At 40.5% G+C, this 26,123-nt stretch overlaps 1 protein-coding gene across 5 annotated transcripts in view; it reads right to left on the reverse strand.

The window, feature by feature from the left end:
- Dnm3 (dynamin 3) overlaps nt 1–26,123 on the reverse strand; it is a 471,739-nt gene that overhangs the window by 114,694 nt on the left and 330,922 nt on the right. For all 5 annotated transcript variants that reach the window (XM_075988409.1, XM_075988405.1, XM_075988406.1 and 2 more), the window contains one exon: nt 16,291–16,400. In XM_075988409.1, the coding sequence (XP_075844524.1) occupies nt 16,291–16,400 (110 nt within the window). The remainder of the gene's footprint in view (nt 1–16,290; nt 16,401–26,123) is intronic.

Raw genomic sequence — 26,123 nt, forward strand, 5'->3', positions numbered from 1 at the left:
GGTTTAAAAATAGGAAGTCAATGTGAAGACAAATTTTCTCTACCGTGGATGACCGCAGCCTCCTCTAACAATGCTGAAAAGGAGACCAAGTTACCTAAGGTAGTGCTCTGTTCTGAGGAGGAAAAGAAAATAATGCAAAAGAAACAGGACTAGCCCACCTATCTAAAACAAAACTAACATCAAGGTTACCTTGGGCATCTCTTGGATTCACCGAGCCTTTAATTTACCCCGCCTTATGCAACTGACTGTCACCATACTGCCAGTTAAATTGTAGGATCATTTCAAAACCAATCATTAAGGATCATTTCTATAAAACAATCAGATATTGTAGAAATAGCCATGTCATCGGAATGACAGATGTGCCCTGTTAGAGCTTGGCAAAATAAAAATGAAGGAGCTGGGGAAGCAACCTAGGGGGTTGGTCAGAGCAATGAATGGACCCCAAGAGTGCCCATGGCTACTGACATTCTGGGGAAGCTTTGTCAGGTGGCTAAGTGCCTGCCATGGTGGGGGGCAATGAACAACCAAGTCAATATGAAGAAGTTGCCATCACTTTATAAGAACATAATTTGGGTTTTCCAACTAGAAACTTGTTGCGACCATGAAACACAAGTTAAAATATTACTTGTAGAATTTTACTTTCATCTGAAAATGAGCAAATCTGAATGGTGACTGCTTATTTTGCTTGTATTTGTCTGGTGTCAGTGCTATCTAATGCTTAGAGATCTTTATTGATGAGAAGGCTTAACACAAATCCTACACTTAAAGTGTAGATTTTAAAAAATATGATGGCTTGTTGTACAACAAATGCAGTAACACTGATTCTGACAAGCAGCGGATGCTGCAGCATGAATCAAGGCATCTCATAGAGCTGCTCCAGTCCTGCTTACGCGCATTCTGTGGCAAGTTTACCACTCTCAAGTCAATAGATTAAACTGGACTATATTGGCATATTCTGGATAATAATTCAGTTTACTTAGGGTATGAATTCATATGTGTAGGCCGACACGTTAATCTGTCCTTTAAATTAAATTTGACATTTTCACAAAACGGGTTGTGTGTACAAGCACTCCTCCAGCGTGCCAGTTGTCCCCAGGAAGGCACCTCTGGGACTGAACTGAACTAGCTGTTTTACTGGTAAGGTCCTAATTTTATTTGAAATATTAAACAGCTCATCGATAGTTTTCAAAACTCGAAATTTGGGACAGGCAGTCATTATTTTAAAAATAAACAAAAATAATAGCCTGTCATTTGAAGGAAAATGTCCAGCACCATCTGTGGCTAGTGATAAGGTTTGGCATTAAAACATTGGAAGCCCGACAGCTGTCCCCACAGCTTGACAGCTTCCCCGTACCAATGAGATTGGTCGTGATAATAACGAACATGAATCTTAACTACAGTATAGCACAATGTATAAACACTCGGAAGGCATCTATGAACTGGTGAGCCAGTGTTTTCCAAGGGACAGCTGTGGATGAAGTTAGAAAGTCACTCCAAAGCGAAGCATCAGCTTAGTCTGCACAGCAGACTGATGGATGTAGATAGCAAGTTGCAGGGTTCACTGCCGGCATCTCAAACTACATGCTACTAACTTGAGAACGTACCACTTGTTGAGTTCTGGTGCAGCATCAATGTGGAAAACCCACAGTTATCTGGAAAAGTTATTAAAATACTCTTTCACTTTCCAACTATAGATTTCTATCAGGCCGGATTTTCTCCATATATTTCAACCAAAACAACATATTGTAGCAGATTAAAAGCAGAATCAGATACAAGCATCCAGCTGTGTTGTATTAAGCCACACATTAAAGAGGTTTCCAGGATTGTAAAAACAATGCCACTTTTCTCACTAATTTTAAAAGTATTTTTCCATTAAAAACGTACTATTTGTGTTAACATGAAATGGCTACTTTTAAGTGACTTAATAAGTATTTTAAATTTTTCTCATTTTTATTTCCTAATAATGGCTCTAACTGATGTCAGGCTGACAGATGTTTGTCAGCTGACTTTCTGAGGTTAGCATCTGCCTAGTCTGTTGGGTAATGTTCCTACTATGTGCAAAAGTCAATTTCAAGTGGCAATGTGAAGTCAATAGGAGTAGGCTCACAAAGTTTCTGATACAGCTCATAAAACACATACAAGACTCTCTGGGGTCATTGATAAATTTTGAGTGAGAAAGGGTACCCAAACCACACTGAGGCATTATTGATAGAGATCTTGTTTATAATCTTCCCAAAGGATCAAGCACATTGAGATATCTATGCTAATTCACTGGCTAAAATACACACACCACATACACACTACACACATACATGCCGCACACATGTATACACACACCACACATACACACTACACACAACATGTGTCCATACATACACACACGACGTATACAAGTGTACACACACCATACACATACACACACACAGACTTAGGCACATACACCTTAAGCACTCAATATTCTCTAAAGCAAAATCATTTTATAATATTCAAATGACTCTGGTTTATTATCTAATTGTATAAGCCCCACATGGGCCATACTTAGGCCTGTAAATGATTGTAGAGAGGCATGGATTTGACATAGACACCGAAAGTGAAGGCAGTGAGATCTCAGTAATGAAAACTGTTCCTCAGCGTCGTATTTTTGGGGAATATCTTCCTGTATACGCAGAGCACTTTCCCCAGAATCCAAGAAATAAACACAGGCAGTTTCAAAATCGGAAAAGGAAAATAAAGGGGCGGGGGAGACACTCACTACAGCTAGACTTTGTAAATATTTTCTTTACGAAATCATGCATCTGCTTGGGGCTAACACAAAGCGTGACTAACATTCTCTACCAAAGTGTGCGCCATGTCACTTCCCTTCGCTGAGGGGCTCTGTGTTAATTAAAATTAATTACACACGCCAGGAGTTTCCCCTGGATTAACGCAGCAGACTGAAGCAGAATCCTATCATTTAAGCAAGACAAATGGTTGGGATTTTCAGAGCAATTTTTTTTCCTCAGAAGGTATGGCCTCTAAGAACATTCTTTATGGGTATGTTGACACTACCATAAAGTGGCTGACAGAAAATAAAATAGAGTACATATGAAATATTAAGTTATGGGAAAGAATCCTGGCTTGCAGATTGCTACTTTTAAAGTTGGGATTACAATGAGCACTTGATTGGGGGCCGCCCAGTCATCCTCACACAGCCGCGCATATCCAAGTCTGGGCCTGAGTTAAAGCCTGTTTATTCCTTCCACACGGAAGAGTCTGGGCAGTGGTCTGCTTCAGCAGTGCAGGGCAGTGTATGGCCACACTGGCCATGTGAGGAAACATTGTGTCTGCCAGAGAGGGCCATGGACCCCTTATTTATCTGCCGATGGATTGAAATAGCCATGGGCTTGAAGATTAATCCTCCTTGGATTTTTCATGCTTAGTCTACTATTTGATGCCATTTTATTCTCTTTGACAGGCAAACTGTTTGACAGTATTCTGAAGGTCATCTCAAAAAACTTGATTATTGCAATTGTCACTAAAATATGCCCTTAGTTGGGAGACCTTCCAAGACTGCCAAAGGGTTTGGGGGACTCAAAAAATTCCTTCAGACTACACCCAGCGAGGGAACTTTTCAAGTCCTGCTATTCACTTTTGAAGAAGGTCTTCGTACTGACCCAAACACCTGACCCTTTGGCCGCCTCTCTGATGGCCTCAGCCTGGGGCTGCCATGCTACCCCAAACCACACTGCCTGAATGGAAGCTCCTGAAGGTAAGTTCTTTTAAATCTACCCTTCTTGTGAACTAACCAGAATGAATTTTATTGAAAATAAAAGCCCAAGTCAAGCCAGTTCACACCTAGAGATACAATCCCTTTCCCTTCAGAATGACTCCTGAGTCTTCAAGGAGGAAAAAGGAAATCTTTAATATAGAAGTCCAATCTTATTTATGAACAGTCAGTCATATGTCTAAAAATTGGTCCTTCAGGCTAGTCTCACTCAAGATGGGATGATCCTCTGCTGGACTTTTTCTTGACACTTCCTGCGACATCAGCCCATGTCAAGGCTGTGTTTTAAAACAAATCATTTAGTGTTCTGTAGCGTGTGTACAAGTAGTGATTGTTGTCCTATTATCAATAAACATTGGCTTCCTAAGTGGAGGCACACTCCAGTCCCAAGACAAGTGTTTGTTTGAAGAAGATAGTAGGGATGTGGTGGGCAGTGGGGGAGGGGTTTGCCCATCAGCAAATCAGTCTGGGAAATCTGCAGGGAGAGGGCGATGTGTTCTGAAGCCCTAGAAGGAAAGCAAACTTACTGCGAAGAACATAAGATCATTTTGTTCTTGAACTTCACAGCCATGTTGGGCTCATTTATTACTGCAGCATTTGGACAAACTCTCTGGACATCAGGCTTCAGACACTTTGACCCAAATCCCCAGCAGCTAAGATACAACTCTATTCTAAGTCCTTGAAAGAAGGCTGGTTCTAGATTGCCAGCTGATTCTATCAATTCTTTTGTTTGAGACATGAAAGGCTGTCGAGGAAAACAATGCTTAATTCTCTAGGAAAATAGATACAGACTACAAATAGGTGTCTCAGGCACAAAGAATCCTTCTAAAGCATTTTGATGACATTTCAGAAAGCCCTAGAGCACAAACTTCCTATTTCCCCTGCCAGTAAAGGCAGACACAGTTATCCAAGTAGACGATCATGCTTCTATTTCATTTCAGACTTTAATTTGAAAGCCAATAAGAGAAGAATATAAATTGATTGTTTCAAGCCACAGGCATTTCATACTCAAGCAATTATGGAGCTTTCCATGAGAATTTATCTTAGCTGTGAAATCAATTATCACTGACTTGGTTCACAAAAATCTCATAAGATCTTATTTTATTTTTGTCTTAGGATAGTAGGTGAATGAAATAACTCAAGTGGGCAGTTAATTTTGGTTCTCTAACTACATCTGTCTCTAGGCTCCCCTTTGAAAATCTCTTTCTCCCACTTCTGCAGCACCTAGGATTTTCTAATGATGCTATTTTACAACCAGAGTCACTCATAATGGGGATTTCTGCAGCAGCAAAAACTGGGAAACTATCATGGTGTCCAGAACAGAGGGCACATGGTCGCGGCTGTGCTGCAGTGTGGGGCTGACCCAAGGATATGGCTCTCAGGTATGAAATGGTCACTCACCGATTTGTTAAACGTCTAGCTCACCAACGAGAGAAAAGATAGCGTTTGCCTTTCTAGGCTGAGGGAATTCAATGCCACCATTCAAAACACCCACAACCAGACAGTCTGCAAAAACCTGTGACCCACGTGAGTCTGACGGTCACAGCAGAGACAGAAGGGGAAATCCAGGACGAGAGAATGAAAATCCTGTCTTTTGGATAACCTTCAAGATAAAATAAGTAAATAAATAAATAAATAAATAAATAAAACACAGGACTGGGAGTATATCTCAGTGGTAGAACACTTGCCTAACATGTGCAAGGCCCTGGGTTCAATTCCCAGCACTGTGGGATGGGAAAAGAAAATCTCAGGTTTGGTACCTGGTTAGATTTAAGTGAAAAATTTTTACATTGTATTGTCTAGATGCCAATATTTAAAGAACATTTTTAAATAATGGAAGCAAAATGGTAAGAACAGGATTGAGACAATTTGTAATACAACGTCCATAATTCGAGGATTCTTTTAAAAGGGCACTATCTTAGGATTTTGTTCTGATTTGAATATCAGTTATATAGTATATAACTGAAAATGCTCAGGATCTTGCTTTTTAAGGAAATAGTTTCCTTTTTTTCAAGCTATTATACCCACTATTAGAACGCAAAGCAACAATTTCTGTTTTCAGTGTGCTAGGTCTGGGGTTCTGGGCTTCTAGATTGACCGAAAGAATTCTTTAGTAGCAAGTGACAGCATTCATATCTTCTCCATAAAGCAGGAGAAGACTTCATGCTACTGAACTCTCAAATGGCCATAACTGCACTGAGCCCTAGGATCAGATCAATAAAGGAGGTAAACAGCCTCTCCATGGACAGTAGCCTAACGGTGAAGGTAGTTACAAATCCTGTAACAATATTTTAATTGCTTTATCATGTCACTTGTCTTAAGAAAGCCATCTGCTAAAATGTCTACTCAGGCTCTCCAGCCCTTCAACAAACTGTTGACGTTTGTCGTAGGGACACTACTGACAACTGACCACTGCCTATGTGCTAGTGTTCTCTCTCAGAGGGAATACCACAGGTCAGATGGTCTCAGACTTGTGTGTGTCTTGTGTGTAGCTCTGTGTATATGTGTTGTCTTGTGTGTATGTGTGTGTCTTGTGTGTAGCTTTGTGTATATGTGTGTGTCTTGTGTGTATGTGTGTCTTGTATGTAGCTCTGTGTGTCTTGTGTGTATCTCTGTGTGTTGTGTGTAACTCTGTGTATGTGTGTCTGTATGTGTCTTGTGTGTGTCTTGTGTGTATCTATGTGTCTGTGTGTGTCTTGTGTGTATTTCTCTCTGTGTGTATGTGTGTATGTATGTGTGTCTGTGCATATATTCATATATTCCAAGCCTGGGAAATGCCTTGAAGTTACAGAAAGAATACAAAGAACTGTATGGGTTTTTATAATTCATATATTCTTTATCACACTGATAGTTATTAAGAGGTTCTACTCTCAAGCTAATACGCTATTTCTTCCACCAGATTCTTGGAGTTAGAGAAGATTACAAACATCCCTACTAGAAGGGTGACCCACCTACCCACCCTCTGTGGGAAAAGTGGGGTAACACACCATCTCATTTCTCTGTGTGGGTTTCTGGGATGGCTGCAGAATGAATCTTCATCTGACTCAGAAATCTTACCTTGAATCAGACCACAAAGAACACTCTGAAGCAGAAAGCAATGCCTTATGCACTGTTTCAAGAACAGTGGGATACAAACTATTTCATCAGGTGTCTTGTGTTTTTATACACATAACTGCACTGAGTGCCTATGTAATAGTTCACTTCCTAATCCAGAGGAAGTAGGACATGCGTGGACCTACTAAAGTTCATCAACTCTGAGCATTTGCCCTCTTGGCTTAGAGAAGAGCCACTGCTTCCTCTCTAACAGAGACACGGCATCCAACCACGTCCACGTGAAATATAACCTTTTAGAGCAGGCATTGTATACGATATTAAGCACAGCATATTTGTTTAATTTAGCATTTTCACAAGCAACTAAAGCATGAAGCATGTCTTAATATAGAAACCCAGCCATAAAGGAATATAATGGGGAAACCTGACCCCAACCTCATTTTCAACTAACAAGTGGAAAAACATCACCCAGCAATGAGAATAAAGGGCTGTTCTTTCTGGAACACCTAAAGAGCATGCAGTAACTACAGGACAGCATTCTTTGACATTTATTGGGTGTCAACAACAAGCTGGGGACAAAGTGGAGTGGCGAGACATCCTAAAAATCACTTTCTATAGGAAAGGGGGGCGGAATCGAATGGAAATACTTGGTGTTATTAATAAGCCGTATCCTGAGCTGGAGCTACAAAGCAGTGTCAAAGAAAGAATGCCTTATTTTAAAAGAAAACAAAACCTGACAACCCCAGGGAGTGTTCAGAAAATACTGTGCGGCTGCCCTGCCACCCCGTTAGACAGAAACAGATCTCAGCTGGCTACCAGAGCTGACATACCTGGGACCAAATGGGCCTTAGCATGACCTTCAAGCTGAAGACCAGCACAGTGAGGCCATTATGCAGACACACTTCCCCCGAGAGGAAGCATGGCATGCCTAGCAAAATCAAATGGAACAAAACCCGAGGGAACATTCCAACCCATGGTTTAGACTATGCCACAATGAAGGATAGGAATTCTTCCACTTAGATTGGAGTTGTGATGTATGGTGGGGCGATTAATGTGAGACCAGAGTACAATGAGGGGCCAGGTAGGTCTGCACCCTGGGGATTTAGGACATCGTCTTTGGAAGAGCCAGGAGATGGCTGGGAACTGCATATTCTTGCCTAAAGCGTAGGCAGAATAAATCAGCCTGGGTGTGAAGCTCGCTCTTCTGAAGTCCTGGAGTCACCGTGACTAGAAACAGATCCTTCCTTTCATAAAGTTCTTAGCACTGGAGCCCTGTTTAGAATGGCTCTAAAATCTGGTCACCAGACTCATAAAGATCATATTAATTCACTCGGACACTGAAGGCTTTTAAAAAAGGGACGTTAAATACATCGATTCCCATGCCCCTGATGATGCGAGGCCACAGAGAAACAGTTTTAAACTTTATAGTGGAGAGCTGAAATAGCAAGGGAATGAGCTCCTAGGAATCATGCTGCGACATGAACGGCAAGGGCTAAAGCAGGATTTCAGGAACCGGGAAATAGGAAGGTAGGCCATTTCCACACAGGGCTCTAAAAAGGAGACCAAAAGCATCCACGGGCATGTGTAAGCCCTGAGAGAAAACTGCAGAGCCTGCACAAGAAGTTCAAACTTTTCACTGTTTTCCTTCATGGACTAGTTAAAGTCTTTAACTAGACAAGTCATAGTCTAGTTAAAGGCACCAATAAGGTTCCAGTTCACTCCCTACAGTCAGCATTTAAAGTCAGAAGCGGCTAGCAGATATTGGATCTGGGGCATGGTTCCGCCTCTGTGGTCAGGGAAAGACAACTACCTCTTAAGATTAGATCTTTAACCTATAAGAAAAAGAGGAGAAACAAGATTATCTCTAAAGCCCCAGGAAACTCTAGCAAGTCATGATACTTTAGCACAGATACTCTGTTACCAGCTCTGACCATTCCGCAGGGACTCCCAACTTTGAGCCTTGTGTGAGTCTGTTGTTATGGAAAAGAGGAGTAAAATATAGAACACAAGAGAGATCCTTAGAAGCCATTTCTCTAAATTAACCAAGTTATCCATCTAGAGCAGCGGTTCTCAGCCTTTCCAATGCTGAGACCCTTTGCTACAGCTCCTCATGTTGTGACCCCAACCATAAAATTATTTTTGTTGCTACTTCATAACTGTAACTTTACTACTGTTATGAACCATAATGTAAGCATTTGTGCTTTCTGGTGGTCTTAGGCAACCCCTGTGTAAGGACTGTTGTGACCCACAGGTTGAGAACTGCTGATCTAAAGGCAAGCAAGAGAACACTACCATTTCTGTAATGTCTTCTTTCAGAAGAAAGTCAGTTTAGAAATACAGCCTCAGCATCAATACAAGTGGGAAAAGATACTGCTGATAGAGTTACCTACGGATATGGACCTCAATAAATACACAGATCCATGCCCTCTTCTCTACTCAGGGGATCAAAGCCCATGTGCTTACAAGGGAGGCCCAAGTCTACAACCCTCCAGAAACAAGAGGATTGGGTATGTTTTCCACCTGTGCTCCCCTTCCTTTGAGTTTAGCTTTTTCAGAAAAGGTAACCGCTTGGGCAGCATTTCCCATCAATTGCTCTGACCTATGCTACTTTATATTTGGGACAGTCTTTTCCTGGTTCCTCTACACCCATTCATGATGTGAGCCATTGAGAGGCCACCTGCCATAATGCTAACACTATTGACTGTGGGTGCATCCTGTGCTCCTTGCTACTCCAGCACTGCAGTGTACCCACTAGGGAGGAGTGCACACTATCGCTTACTCTGGTTAAACGTGATCAAACACACTGCAGGCCATTTGTTTCATGCATGATAGTTCGGTAACCAGATTACATCTTTTCTTTTTGTTATTTATTTATTGAGCAGTATAAAATGGATCTATAGGACACTCACTGACAATTGCAATTGTCTTCAAAACACCATCACAACATCTATTTCCTTTAGAGCACCAATACTGAGATGCATGACCGATAATGAAGAACCACTGAATAGACATGTTGGCATGGGTAACAGACTAGAATTGGAAGAGATAAGAGAATGAGAGCTTACCATCTTTCCTATTGGTTTGGACATATCCTAGAGCCCAGACTGGCCTTCCATGTTACTATAGTCCTAGCAGAAGTCAGGAACACTGTTTTGGGTTTCTATGACCTTATGATAATAAAAACAACTGGTCATTTCAACCAAGGTGACTGAATGAAAAATTTAAAACCTCTTTCCTATAAGACATCTAAAATTTAAAAGCATTATTAAATCTAAGCTCTTTCCAAAATGAACAAAGAAAAAAAATCCTAACATCTCCCTAGCTCTTCCCACCAAAAGGAAAATAAGTCTTCTTCCATTTTTGCTGTTGGATGAAATCCAAAGGTGGTCCTCAAATTCCAGGTACTCCAAAGGACAGGAACAGTACCTTGGAACTAATACGAGAAAGAGTCAGTACTCTCCAAAGGTCACATTCTTAGGCAAAAAAAAAAATGAATTGGAAAAAAATAGTCCCCTACCAAAGAAAAATAACTGGCAAGCTACTGTGGTCTGAGCAAAAATGAGTCAATTAAACTGGAAAGTGGTACCAAAAAGTGAGCTACAAGACACAAAGAAACATGCAGCTCATGAACAGAGGGTTTGATACATGGGGAAAAGACAAAAAAAATTCAAGCATGTATCTGTATGAGATTTATAATGAGAAACAAGAAAGGGGAGACTATTGTGGAATATTACTTTAACCATGTAAAGGGGTGCTACATTTGTTAATGCTGTCTTTGTTAATGATGTAAGGATGTGTGTTTAATTATGTAAATATATGTTATATCTGTTTCACTTTGCCTGCCTAAGGTACCTGATTGGTTTAATAAAGAGCTGAATAGCCAATAGCTAGACAGAGAAAGGACAGGCAGGACAGGCGGGCAGAGAGAATAAATAGGAGAAGAAATCTAGGTTCAAAAAAAATGAGAGACGAGGAGGAGAGAATGAGGAAAATGCCTGGGGCCAGAAGCCAGGCATCCACCAGCCAGTCAGATAGGAAAGATATAAAGGCAGAAAGAAAAGAAGGGAAAAACCCAAGGCAAAAGATAGATAAAAAGAAACAGGGTTAATTTAAGTTAAAAGAGCTAGTCAGAAATGAGTCAAAACTAGGCCAAACATTCATAACTATTAAGTCTCCATGTCATGACCTGGGAGCTGGTTGGTGGACCAAAAAGAAAAAGCCTGGTATAAGCAAAGACAACAAACTTAACATCACAGAGTTTTGCAAAGTCATGAGCCCTCAGAATTAAGAAGTACAATAAATCTCAAGCAGAAAACACAAAACAACATGCATCCATATAAACAAATTATATTTAAATTTCAAAATACTAAAGATAAAAATGAACTTGTAAGAAAATACAGATTATCTTTTAAAGGGAACAACAAAGGGCCTGACAGCTGACCTCTCCAGAGGAGGACTGAAGTAGGTCCGAGATGAGAAAGACCTTCAACGTAATGGGATAGAACGATAGTTTGCAGTTTGCTATCCAGTGAAAGCCCTATTCAAAAACAGGGTCAAGATAAAAGCATTTTAAAGAAAACAAACACAAATCTGAGGATTTTAACCAAGTAGCAACTACTGAGAGGATTTCTTCAGGATGTACTCCAGAGTGAAGAACAAGATCAAAGGGAAACCGATTTAGTGCCAGAAGAAAGGTGAGCAAGTTACTTGGTAATCTTGTCAGGAAATCTAAACATGCATTGTATGTTCATTTGTGGTATATTCTATTGAATAAAGTAGTGGAAGAACTAGGGTTGAATTCAAATATTAGCAACAACAATGACAGCTTATGCTGGGGAGGTAAAGGGAACTCTTCTCCATTGCTGGTGGGAGTGCAAACTAGTACAGACACTTTGGAAATTTATATGGTGATTTTAGGAAACAACCTACCTCAAGACCCATCAATATCACTTTTGGTCATATACCCAAAGGATGCCCAACATACTACAACGACATGTGCTCAACTATGTTCATAGCATCATTATTTGTAATAGCTAAAACCCGGAAACAACCTAAATGCCCCTATACCAGAGAATGGATAGGGAAAGTGTAGTATATTTACCCAATAGAGCACTGCACAGAGGAAAAAAAAATAATGACATCTTGGAATTTGTGGACAAAAGGATTGAGCTAGAAAACATCATATTGATTGAGGTAACCCAGACCCAGAAAGACAAATATAATATGTATGCGCTCATAAGTGGCTTTTAGACATAAAGCAAAGAAAAAACAGTGTACAATTCACAATCCCAGAGAATCTACACAACAAAGAGGATCCTAAGAGAGACATACATGGATCTAATCTTCGTGGGAAGTAGACAAAGACAAGATCTCCTGAGTAAATTGGGAGCAAAAAGGATCATGGAAGAGGGTAGAAGGAGAGTGGAGAGGAAGGGAGAGGAGTAGAGAAAAATATATAGCTCAATAAAAACAATTTTAAAAAATAATGGCTAGGCTAAACTAGAATTTTCCACACAAAAATATTTAATGTTAATTATGTGTATGCATATATGTATCTCTATGTGTGAATTTGTACACATGAGTGTAATGTCCATAAACGCTAGAACAGGGTGTTAAATCTCCCAGAGCCAGAGCTACAGGCAGTTGTGAGCTGCCTGATATGGATGTTGGGAACCAATCCTGGGCTCTCTGCAAGAGCAGCAGGTACTCTTAGCCACCGAGTCATCTCTCTCACCCTAAAAATTCTAAGTGTTAATGAATACAAAATCACAGATTATCCTCAAAGAACAAAACAAAATCAATCAAACAAATAAAACAACCCAGCAATTGACAGACTTGCTCAAATTCATAACAAAGTGGGTGTGAACATAGTTGTTTATAACTTTTTTAACTGTCTCCCTTGTCAATCCCCTTCGGAATATAATCTACATTCAAGGTTGTTTTCTTTTTTTTTCAGTTTCATTCACAGTACTATTTTAAAGCCTAGAGAAACATAACACACAGTAGCTGCCTTATGCCCTTGCTACATGTTTGAATGACTCACAATGAAAATAAGATAGCAACAGCGTAAATCAGATCATGCAATCAACAAGCATGACCTAGAAACCTGCACCTCTAACTAGTGAAGACACGCTCTCCAACATGCATGAAGCACTTATGAAAATCCAGAATGTGCCAGACCACATTCTCTGACCACAATACAATTAAGTTAGAGACAAACAGCAACAAACACCAAAATTCTGTGCATTATAAAACGTGAAACACATTTCTGCATAACTCAAAGGGAAGAGAAAACACTGAAAAAAAGAACTGAACACTGGTGAAAATATTATAACCAATATTTGTAGAAAGCAGCCGGGGACAATAAGGGTACCAGCTGGTGAGCTATACATCCAACTGACAAAGAAAACACGAGGAAGATATATGGCAGAAAGTGAAAAAAAAATATTGAAGTAGAAAAAAATTTACACCATAAAGAAAAAAAATCTAAAGCTGTTTCTTTGACAATAACTCAAAACTCTGACAAGGGGATCACGGAGTGAAAAAGGGGACAGTTTAATATCAGAGATAAAGATGCCAAGTCTCAGAGCTGGATATTGGTGGTACACACCTTTGATCCCAGCACTCGGGAGGCAGAGGCAGGTGAATCTCTAGGAGTTCGAGGCCAGCCTGGTCTTCAGAGCAGGTTCCAAGGCAGGCTGCAAAGTTACAGGGAAATTCTGTCTCAAAAAACAAGCCAACAAAAAATTCTCAGAAACATCTGAGATATTAAAAATAAGAAAGCAATAAGATACTTAGAAAAAATTTATTTGAAAATAGATTGAAGAAAAAGGTATAATTTACATAAGCTGGTTCAAATAAAATATAGACTATCTCTACAGTGTGCAATGACTAATAGATTAAGTCAGAGTTAACTGTCTACTTGCCAAAACCACCTTTTGATACTGGTGGTTCATTAGCCCCAGTTCCCTGCTGAGTCTCCATTGACAGTGGATGACGTGCGGGGGAAGAACAGACAAGTGTTTTCACAAGTGTGGCCCCTGGTTTTTACACTTATGACCATGCTCCAGCGGATGGCCCCATACCCATTTGTATAGGGGCAGCTCCAGTTAAACTTGGTGTGTTAGAAAAACATTACACAAATTTTGTAAGAGGTGGGGAAGTAGGGGATGGATCTGGGAGGAGTTGGGGGAGGTGATAAGGGGAAACAGGATCAAAATACACTGAACACTTATATAAAATTCTCAAATACTTATTAATCAAAATTTCTTTTAAAAACACCTTTCGGGCTAGATGATTTTAGCAATGACTTCAACCAAAAAGCCAATTAGCAATTAATCCCAGTTTTAAAGAAAATGTTCCAAAGAACAATTAGGGTTAATGCCATGGGATTTCATGAGCTAAGAACCTTGAGACTCAACCTTGCCAACCAAGGGTATTTTTTGGAACTCACTTTTCCTTGTGAACATAACTGCAATAAAATACTAGCAATTTTACGTCAAGAATGCGTAGTACATATGTTCCACCATGACAGTAGGAGAGCAAGGATGATTCCTCATTAGAAAACCTAAAGTGTGTTTCACCATACAAGCAGAATATAGCAGGAAAAATTAAATAGCCTTGCAGGTGGAGACACTGATAAAAACTGATCAGCTTGCCTTGCTTTGAAAGTGTACAAAGTAACCTGAGAACCAAGGACTACAAAAAAGGCTCCTCATCTGATATCGGATATTTTTCTAAAAGGACTTAAATCTAAAACCTTTCAAAGAATTCACTTTGAAATCAGAAACAGGATAGGGACTCCCACTTACGATCAATACTGTCCTGGCAGACCTGGACAGCACAAAAACCATTCAAGGGGCTCAAGATTTCAAAGAAAAATATGGCAAATATGTTGCTTGGGGCATCCGTGTCCTGGCAGAGATCCTTGGGGGATGACAAAATTTAGTATCTTTTTTAGAATTCAAGGATTCCAGAAGATCTAGGTTTTCTGAAATCTAGAATATTACTTTGGTGACTCTTTTATACTTTCTAATACCCACAGTTGTAAATTTCTTTCTGTTCCAAGCTCTTTAATAACTCAACCTTTGGACAGATGGAGCATTACAATATGTTGACTTCCGGTTCCTAGAACTCACGCAGAGCACACCCTTATGATGACTGTGGGATCTTCAGATTCTCCAGGGCGCAAGAGCTATGAGCAGTCCTGAGCTCTGCCCCGAGGATCACTGCTGCTCTACTAAGTTTCTTTACTCATTATCATTTTCAATGGTAGGTTTTTCTTTCTTTCACATAACACCAGGTCCTCCAAAGGGTGGGGGGGAATCCCATTTCACAATTTCACTGAAGAGTGGTATTTAATTTTCCTTCCCCTTGATTCTTTAAATGGTTCGCTCTTGTGGTTTTTCCAAGTATTTTTGTATTCTGAGTCACTCTGAGCAACTGACTGGGAATGTAGGAAGAAGTCTCCTTGTGCTGTTTTGATTAACTGTGTGATTGACCCTAGGCTTGTCACTGAACCTAATCAAGTAACTTCATTTATTGCTAAATAAAGAGAGAACGCAGCCTGGAAACATGGGTTAGAATTAGACCCTGCCACCTGGTGACTCACTTCTCATTAACTTACACAGATTGGGCTTTTCCTGTAACATTTCCATTTGAGGGGAAAACAAAACAAAACCCCTTTATTGTTTTTGTCTGACTATAGCCATTTCCACCCGTTTGTTGTTTAATTCCACTGTTTAGTTTTACTGAAGAGCGGGATCATGGAGTGATGGTCGGTGGTTAGCACTAAGCCAAGCCTTGATGCTCTTCAGCGGCAATAGAAGGAGAGAACAGGAAAATCCACAAGGAATATGCAAGAAGGGATGTAGACCAAGGTCCTGACTCAGCTTCCTTCTCTGGGTTCAGGTCTGAGCTGTGTGATCTTAAGAAAGACAAAAGAATTGAGACTCTGCTTTCTAGCTTACAAAATGGTCATCGATCACCCTCCATTTTTTTTTTAGCCTTCTGTACAATTGTTTTAATTCCTCACTCCCCAGCAAAAATAAAAACAAACAAACAAAGCCACGGTGAGGATTTGTAAATTTGTAAACAATAAACCCAGACAAGGACAGCCATAAGGTTGTAAAATGGAGTTTTAAGAAATGATTTGGCAAGAATTCTGTGCCTGCTGGAAAACCAGGAAATAAACCAGGATTTGAAGATTGTTCTGACTCGATGTTTTAATTTTTTGAAGCTATAACCCATAGTGGATGCTAAAAATACCAAACCAGCCTAAGGAAAACAAGTATAGTGATACTTGCCTGTAATTCCAACACTTGGGGGAGGTGAAGGCAGGAGGATTAGGAGTTCAAGGCCAGCCATGGCTACAGCACGAACTCCAGGCTAGCCTGAGCTACCTGAGATCCTGACTGGGAAAAAATACAAAATGTAAACAAAAAATTCTTAAGCCAAAAGCGACTTCACTGTCTTACCTTTGTTCTGTGTTAAAGAGAGCAAAGACGTGCTTGCTGGACATGAAGCCCTTCTCCACATCCCGGACTTTCAGGTTGTCCAGAGGAAGCATGTATTTCTTTTCTTTCTCCTGGTATTCAGGGGTGAGAGAGAAAGAAGACTTTAGCAAAGCAGCCTGACGACAGCAGCACACCTCCCAAACTGACTACCACTCCATAACGCTTGATTGCATTACCTTGACGCCATCAAACGCTACTTTTACACCAGCTACCAAGAGACAGGAGGGTTCAGTGATTCCCAGCACATGGGTTGAAAGCCCAGGGGTGGGGGAGGGGGCGTGTACGGGAAGGACTCTGAGAGGGAGAGAACACGTGCTCCTCCATCCCTTGCCCCCTCATGTGGGTCCCCTTAGATGTTTGGAAATGTTAGTTTGATATTAAGAATTTAGCCATCTGTTAATATTTAACAAAAATGTTCTGGTCCTAATTCAATGAGAAATGCCAGATGGATTTCATTTCGCATTTTATTTGCAGCCTAAGCAGTTTTGATAGCCAGCATTGGCAGGGGAGTATGGAAGCCCAAGGACCCTGGTATGAAATACCCCATAAACTGAGATAAAACACAGAAAACCTTCCCTTCATTTGGGTCTAATATGAAGTATAGATCCACAAAAAGATTCTTTTACACAACTCAGAATTTTTTTTTTCGCTTACTGGGGAAGAAAACCCCGTTAGGATTAGATTAATTCAGACAATTCTTTATAAAGACTATGGCTGTTGGAAAGGCAAGGCTTGCAAATGTGACCAAACCAAATGCCAAAGAAGATTGGCCCAGGGACAATGTGTGTGTATATGTATATATATATATATATAAATATTACAATACCTTGTATTATAAATACAATGTATAAAATAAAAACCCATAGAACAGGCAAGAGGCAAACAGTTTAGGAAGCCTAGTAAAAACCTATTACCAGATCACATTAGCATCACTTGCTCAACAGTAGCCCTCTGTGTGAGGAAGACAGAGATGCCAGAGCCGGAGCACATACTCAGAACTCTGATTCTGACACATCTGTGGTTGCCTATGGGAACTGTGCCTCACACAGGATGCTTGCCAGGGGCTTTGCCGCTCCTCCAGCATACAGGCTGCTTGAGCGCTCATGGCTCAGGAGCAGAGCGCGTGCAGTGTTGGATTGCGGGGGGATAACACTGATCTTGCCATTTTTCTGCTCCTAAATTAGGGGAAAACTGAGGAAAGTACATCAGAGTAGTCCTTTCCCCTCTCCCCTACCCCCAAAATAAAAAAAAAAAAAGCATGACTCTATACTTAACCACAAAAATAAGACGGTGGAAAGAAAGGGCGGCAAAAGTTGAAGGAAGCTGGTTGGAAAACAAAATGGCCGCTCTGGCAAACAAAGCCTTCAAAGCAATGAAAAAAGATAAAAGAAACTCAGCGGGAGTGGTGGAGGAGACCTCGGAAAAAGATGCAAGAGCAGAGTGCACTGTGAGCCCATTTCAGTATTTCCTGTATACAATTGATAATTTATTCATAAATGCATGGATATGTTAAATAGCAAAATATATTACTCAAGTAAATGAGGTATCAGAGCTGAGTCCAACTTACTTAAAACACTCGTCAAACTATTTTTGGGCAGAATTCTAAGAGGCCAGTCTAGATTGAATAAAACCCTCTCCAATACATAATCAAATGAAAATGCTTAAGACCCAGAGAACATTTTTTTTCTTTTTAAAAATATTGGATGGCTTTCAATGCCCTAAATTTAAGCAGCTGGGTTTTCTTAATGCACCATCCTATTCAACCTTTTGAAATGATGGATTGGCCTTTTTAATAGGAAATCTGCATCTCATTGTAAAGATGGAACACAATGTCCTTGGCTCGCGTTCTATAGAAGTAGGCCCCCCTTTGTACTCCAGTCTTCAGCATACAGTGAAGACTGACAAGCCTGCTGTTCACATCAGCTATTCACTGCTGGGGAAGACATGCAGACGCACACAGGGAAATGGGAAAAGTAGAGTCTCCACTCTCAAAGATGAAGAATTAAATGCCGTATTTATCGAAGATTTTTGCGGACACAGTGCTAAATTATTTCATAATCGTAAGTTTTAAGACTGACAAAGATGACGGTTTCTTCAGACTGACTTGGGTAATTAAATTGTAAGTAAAACAGAATTAAATGGAGCAGCAACAACACCAAGCAATGAAACAATACATCATGGGTATGTCTGGTGGTTTGGGGTTCTGGTTAAAAAAACAATAATAATAATAATAATAACAACAACAAAATCTGGAATTTCAAATAGCTTAGACAAAAAGGCTAGAGGAAGGAGAGATAAATAGAACTATCATTTCTAAAATGTAGTGAGACTTAGCACCATCTTAATTAAGAAATTTTCTAAGTAATCTGTCAGTTCTAATAACCCACTGTCCAACATAATAGCCACCAGCCACAGGCAGTTATGAAACTACTTGAAATGTAGCTAGTTAAATTGGGATATGTGTAAATATAAGACAGACTCCTGATTCCAAAGATTCAGCATGAAGCAATAAGACTAAAAATGATGTATTTGCTTGCATATTTGCAAATGCTTGATTCTAAAGATTTAGTATGAAGCAATAAGAATAAAAATTATTTATTTGCTTGCTTATTTTTTTAAAAAAATTACATATATGGGTGCTCTGGATGCATGTATGTCTGTGCATCATATGCAGGCCATGGAGGCCAGACGGCAGCATCACATCCCCTGAAATGATAGTTAGAGATGGTTGTGAGCCACTCTGCAGGTGCTGGGAACTAAACGTGGGTCCTCTGGAAGAGCAGATACTGCTCTTCACTAATGAGCCGTCTCTCCTGCCCACCAGTAATATTAATCAATAATCTCAATGAAAATTGTATAATCTCATCAATATTTTTATGTTAGCTTTAAGTTAAAATTATATGAATATGCTGGGGCTTTTATTAAACATAATTCTCCTGCCTATTTTGTTTTCTTTTGAAGGTGGCTGTTAAACAAATACAAATTACACGTAGCACACAAGAATTTCCTTGAACAGTATCGAGCCCCGTGCACTTGCTGTCGCCTTCCTTACTCTATTCACTCAAGCGCTCTCCCTTCCTGACAGCGTATTCTTTATGGAGCTCAGCACCTTTCTGGTGTGTTTTCTTCTCTCGCCTTCTTCATTATACAACTTGAAACTGTTTGACACTTTCCATGCTGTCCTAGGTCTCAGGGTGAGAATTTAGTTCTTCCGAGTCGTCAATAGCTTTCCCTTATTTATAGAGAAATACTCATTAAACGCTCTCATGTGACACCTTCAGACACCTACAAATTGGCCTCATCTTAATTTATCAACATTTTCCTCACTTTCTTTAAGAAATCTCCATTTTTAGTTGTGTACAATGAGCATCTGTACCACCATTTGGGAAAACTGAGATCAGCCTGCTCTATGCTGTGAGTTCTAGGCTAACCAGGACTATAAAGCAAGACCCGGTGTCAATGACCACAAACAACAGCAAACTCCGTAATGACCAAATCCACCTTTGCCAGACTATACAACCTAAGTTAGGCTTTTACCTCCTCTCTACTATGATCATGATGCTTACAGTCCATGTCAAGCCTAGTCTGTGAGGTTTTCTTAGCCTATAGCTATGCCTGTCACCTCATCTCTCCCATTTCAGTGAATACAAAGGGAGTTATCTATTCCATTTATTTCAAGATAGTATATCTTATATGAGATGCCCTCATTTTATAAGTGTATTATAGTAAAAATCAGTGTGAAGGTTCATCTAAAACTCAGACTGTCAAACATATTTTATTAATAAAATGGGATCCCTTTGCAAAGAAAAATGAAGTAGAGAATGTTTTCCTATAAAAGGCACTTAAATTTTTTGATAATATAAATTCCATTATTGTATAGACATTTTGAGGTGGAAACATATATAAAATTTTAGAGATTTATTTAATCCCACTTAAAGGAACTTTTTCTTATTTTCAAAAGCTTCTGGTAATGACATTATCCTTTTTTTCAAACTTAAACAGTACTTTCTTTTCTTATCCCAATACAGGAAGATCACTTGCGTTATTTACATGTAGTATCCATGATGAGAGAGATGATTTGTTCAGAGAGATCCAGAAAAGGAGCATAGGAGATCTAGTGTTCTTTCCCAGTAACTGGGCAAAGCCAGAAGGAATCACCCAAAGGAGAGCCCTCTGTAGGTATCAGAGAGAGAGACCCACAAGAAATAGTATGCACCCAAAGGAGACCCCTTTGTATGTATCGGAGAGAGTGACCCAGAAGAAATAGTATGCACCCAAAGGAGACCCCTTTGTATGTATTGGAGAGAGTGACCTGAGATGCAAGTAAGTGAACCATGAGTGGCAGCAGAGGTGGCACAAGGAAGAGAGGCAGAGATCACAGGATGGTCATACTATGTGGTCCTCGAACTTGAAATCAAAGGCAGTGGGTTTGCCGAGTGGACAGTTGCGGCCCCTACCTACTAAGTACCATTTATTTGAGTACTAATAGGGGATATAGTGGGTATGAGCAAGGGGCTGGGTATGTGGAAGAATAATTCCTATGTATTCAGTGTAAGGAAATGCATATTTACTTAGCAATTTATGTAAACTGAGTTTCATAACTTGGGAACTATGTGAGTGGCCTAAGTTCTATTTTCTTATGATGAGACAAAAACACTCTTCCAGGAGGTTGACTGGGGACTGTGAGTTCTTTCTCATTCCTATCCAGTGCCTAGCAACGCACTGAACACAACTTCCATAGTAGATATCATAAACATCCTTAAACTGATTTAAAAATGCTGGGTAACAAAATCAAGTGCTGAGTATTATAGTCACATGTATTTAAGAATTAAGTTTTAAAAAATCCATTTTTAAAAAAATGGTATGAGGTCTGGTTTTAACGTCTTGTTGTTTTGTTAAAAAACAAAAACACCACCTGACCAAAAAGACTTCAAGAGAAGGAGTTTTGTGGGCTTATGGCATTGGAGGGCTAGTCCTTCATTGCAGGGAGCAGTTCACAACCAGGCCACCAGGAAGCTTGGGCAGAGGCCTGTGCAACTGAGTCTCCTCTTTCTTCTCCCTTTATTTCGTTTGACTCCAACCAAGGCTGTATTCAGGGTGGGTCTCCCCCTTCCCCCTTAGTGCACCCTGTCTGAAAACCCCCTCACAGACACTCCCAGAAGCATGCCTTTCCAATCATCTGGATGCTTCTCAATTCCACGAAGCTGGGAACCAAGACTAAACACAGAAGCCTAACTGATTGGCATGGCTTTTGACCACCAAATCTATACAAAGTTTAGGGCGACAGGCAGTGTTTATTTCTTTGTTTATCTTTGCGTTGCTTTGATTTGCTGGCGATGCCTCCTTTTCTGAAAGGAAACATGTTTCCAAGGCACCGAAGAGCCTGTCAACTCCCTCCTCCCGCACCAAGTCAATTCCGATTACAGAATGGTATGCACGTCTTTCCTTAGCTCTCAAACTTTCCAATTCTCTTGTAGAATATCTAGAAGATAATTTTTTGGTGTTCATATTGCCTCTTCAAGTAGAGTGAAGCCTCCTGAGGCCAAGGACCCCCCTGTGCCAGCAGCTATCACACCGCTGCCTCTCCGGCTGTCGCTTAACAAACACTCATGGTTGGTGCTACATCATAAATGAGATCGCAACATGGTGCATCTACTTATACCATTATGTTGAAGTGTTTCCAACCAAATGTGATACAAACACTCATTTTTCCTGCTTCAAAGATTGACTTTTTAAGGGCTTTACAGTATTTTTGACATGAGTAATTTATGAGATTAAGTTTTTCCAATCTAGACCGGTATACTTAATTTGATTCACATCAGTCTCAGGACTTCTGAACGTGACAATCCAAATATATTCAGTAACAGTTCAAAAACGAAACCTGCAGGGATTCTGCTCTTAGGAAATGCCAGCACCTAGATGAAAATGTACTATTGCCATTTTCCTAAGTCAGCAAATCTTCTCATCGCATTCTAAATATTCATCCTTATATTCACAGGCAAGTGTAGCTCTCACTCCTCACCAAAGAAACTTCCTTTTTGCCTCAGATGGAGGTTATTACAGAGACCCACAGCTGATTAAAATGTAGAAAATAAGTGGTGGCCGGGGACCCAGGTCCAGTCGACTCACCTACAATACCATCCCTACATCCAAGGCTCAGGGAACATCCAAGAAGAGGGGGCGGAAAGAGTACAAAAACCGAAGGACCAGGACAGAAAGTGTCTTCTAGACATGGGAAGATGCTGTACCCATAAAATCTCAACAGTATGGCTCCCTGAACCAGACGTATGAGGAATATTCCATGCTGCTGAGAATAGCAGTGCTTCATTGGCACAGACATTTCTAGTGCACCCGTTCCTTCTCTCACGCTCATATAACATCTGTCCATGTGTCTATGTCTCCATCACTACAACTGCTGCACCATCCACAACCAGTCTGCTAAATGTCGTCGCCTGGTGAGAGACTGCTTTGTATCTGTTCTCTCTAAGTATTGTACCATTTATTGGTGATAAGTGGCATTCCTGTGACAGGGCCCTACTAAACACCGGCTATGTATGCAGACTGAAGAGGTGGTAGTACTATGCGAGCCAAAACAGGAGCAACTAGGTTGTTGTTCCATCACGCACTTGGTCCAAAGACAGGGTAGTAGCCCCTAGACTTGTATTCCTTCTTCCAAGACTAAAAATTATTTTCCCCCAGAATTCTGAAAACTTGTGGCCCATCAAAATGGTTATACTTTGCTTGCTGCTCAAGAGATAATAAACTTGATCAATATTTTTTCTAATAAAGTTTTAACTTTCCTTTGTTGTACTGTAGCCAGAATGTTTACAAGTGACAGTATCCTGAGTGTCAGGGTAAGGACCAGGACAAGTGTGATGACGTTGTGTGTTAACCCATGTTTTCCAGGCTTTGAGTGACTGACACAGTGCACACATTCATTATGTGTGCACATCTTGAAAGAACTATTGAATGCTTGTCACTGTGAATCAAAGCTCTTCACCTTGCCCACTGCATCAGCTCCAAGACTGGTCCTTACAGGGATGTCAATAATGTACGCAAATGAAACGTTTTTACTTCTATGCACAATATATCCAGTTGCATCTTCTAAAGTCTTTGTATATAAGGAGGTGAACCTGCAGCCCATGGGCTGGGTACATCCCAGGACAGCCAGGAATGTGGCACAACACTTTTGTAAATGACAACATCCTCTTGATTGTCAAAAGGTTGAACATCCCTGACACTAGTATTTTTTCAATAGGAATTTCTTTCTGCATCTGTCACTCAGCTTCCATTTGACGTGGAAGTCTTACAAAGCAGTATTCCATCTAGTTTAGACTTCACTTACAGTTTTTCGAAACATATTACAGGTACCCTTCATTTACAGACTTCCTTTTTTAAGGACTGGAATCCAATCAAGGAAAAGGTTTTGTCACCAATACCAAAGTTATTTAAAAGTGGAGAATCCCTGACGATAGCAGAACTGGAATCATGAGAAAATTCATCCGTTACGCTCATCTAACCATTCGGAGACTGACTTCCAGATGCGATTATGAAATGTATCTAGAACTCTCACATCGCTTGGGTTTCCAGACACTTCCTTCTCAGCTGGCCCACCCGCCAGTCCAATTCCCCAGTTCACAGGAGCAGAATCTTCCCCTGCTCCTTAGCTACCAGAAACTTGCTTTGCCTCTCCAGGTCTTCTACAAGAAGCAGCTCTATGTAGCTGGCTATCACCTCTAACTGTGTCAATACATCCTTTTCTCCCAAAACCAAAGACAATCCATTGGACCTTCAAATTCAAGCTAACCCTGTTATGCTCTGCCCGCCTGACTGGACACTTTGATGTACTTGCTACAGCCTCACAAAGGTGTAATGTGCTCTGCAGGGAGAAGAAGCCAGGCTGCTGACGGGGCGGCTGAGCTCAGGCCTTCCTCAGCTGCTTCCAGGATTTCTTGTGTCTAAGTCTGACCTCTTCACAGCATCCAGATCTCTACTACATTATTCTGTATCTCTGTTTTATTTTCTAAGTATCCAAATGCTTTGTTTTAGTGTGTGTGTGTGTGTGTGTGTGTGTGTGTGTGTGTGTGTGTGTGTGTTCTTCCTTTAACTTCAACATTAGCTGGATCCTTCCTCCCTGTTTCTCTGGCTTTGCTGCTATGCCATTTGTTCTTTGATGTGCGCGCGCGCGCGCACACACACACACACACACACACACAGACACACACACACCACTCACATGCAAGGCAATATAGCAGACATCCAGAAAACACTTGCAGATTGAACATATGAGCAGTCCCCCCAGGGTTGGCTCACTGCTTGGCCTAGATTAAGGACTCAGAGATGATGACTGACTTCTAAACCAAAGGAAGAAAAAGAGGCTATAAAAAATATTGAAAATACCAAAATGCTGGTTTCACATGCTGTTGAAAACCAGGACCTGGTGTTGATTGCTATTAAAGAAGTTACAATTGTGGAGAAGTGCGAGTATGAAGTGCATATGAATGGCTCGTGCTTTTTATATGGATTTTAATCCCTTGTTTTAACCAGAGCTACACTTTGAATGGTAAGGAACATCTGTCCACCAGGGGGTTGTTGAGTGGATGTTTTTAGATTTATTCTCCAAAACCGAAGAAACTATCCATGAAAAATGAATGGAGTCTCCTATTAGGCCAAGGAAATGCCACCGTGTCTAGGCTGTCAGATTCGGAAGTGTTGAGTAAGACCCTGTACTTACTCAGGATCTGGGGTGGAACCACACATGGCGTCTCTCCACTGGTAGGACAAGGACAGCCAGTGACTCTTTTCACCTCCCACCCTAATTGGACAGGATGCCTTGTTCTTGGGTTCAGAATCAGCCTCGGGATCTACTTCCTCTACGAAGTCTGCCTGGCCATCCCGAAACGCAACCTTCTGACTGGTGGAACCTCGGTTCTATATTTCACTGTGGGGACCCTTTCCTGGAAATTCAATCTAACCTCTATAAATTCTTCCCTTTTTATAATCGCCCACAGAGCAATTTATTGCCTCAATAATTGTTTTTCTATTTAAAGTAGCCACAGAAGATTCTAGTATTAGCAAGCAAGCATTCTGAAAATACACTAGCAATATCTAGTCAATTGTGATTTCTGTGCCTAAATAAAAAGACAGCAAGCAAACCAATAGCATTAATCAATAGCCCTTCACAAGCAACAACAGCTTGCATGAAGCCCATGCTAACATGCATGTGCACCATATGCTTACATAGTCTTGAATTTCCTAAACTCTGCACTTAGAATATTCGCATGCTTATTAAATTAGAGATTTGAAGTTCAAGGTGTGAATGAGAGGGACAGTGCTTAAGTGGCCAAGCAAGAAAATCAAAGCTAACAAACATGAATAAGGAAAGGAGACAATACCTAGTGTCTTGCACACACACACACACACACACACACACACACACACACACACACACACACTGGGCTGGCCTACAGCAGCAGTGGGCCTTGTGAGGTAAATTTCTTTAAAGACAAGCTAAATATCATGCTTAGTGTTTTGTAGTTTTTCAGTTACTAGAAAGGAATTTTTTTTACTCAGCATGGCACCACATGCTGCAAGCCCTTTAAATTATCATATTTTCAGTGTTTGATGGTTACATTTTCTTCATTTCTCTCTGTGTTTTGAGGCAAGGCAATTTAAATATATATATTTAAAGAGAAACTTTTCAGTTTGGAACAGTGATGGGTTAACTAGAAAAAGCACATGACATGATACAGATTCCTGGCATTAAAGTGCAGAGACAAATACTCTTCCATGTC

The sequence above is a fragment of the Microtus pennsylvanicus genome, chromosome 10 (genome assembly GCF_037038515.1).
Source record: "Microtus pennsylvanicus isolate mMicPen1 chromosome 10, mMicPen1.hap1, whole genome shotgun sequence".
Classification (NCBI taxonomy): Eukaryota; Metazoa; Chordata; class Mammalia; order Rodentia; family Cricetidae; genus Microtus; species Microtus pennsylvanicus.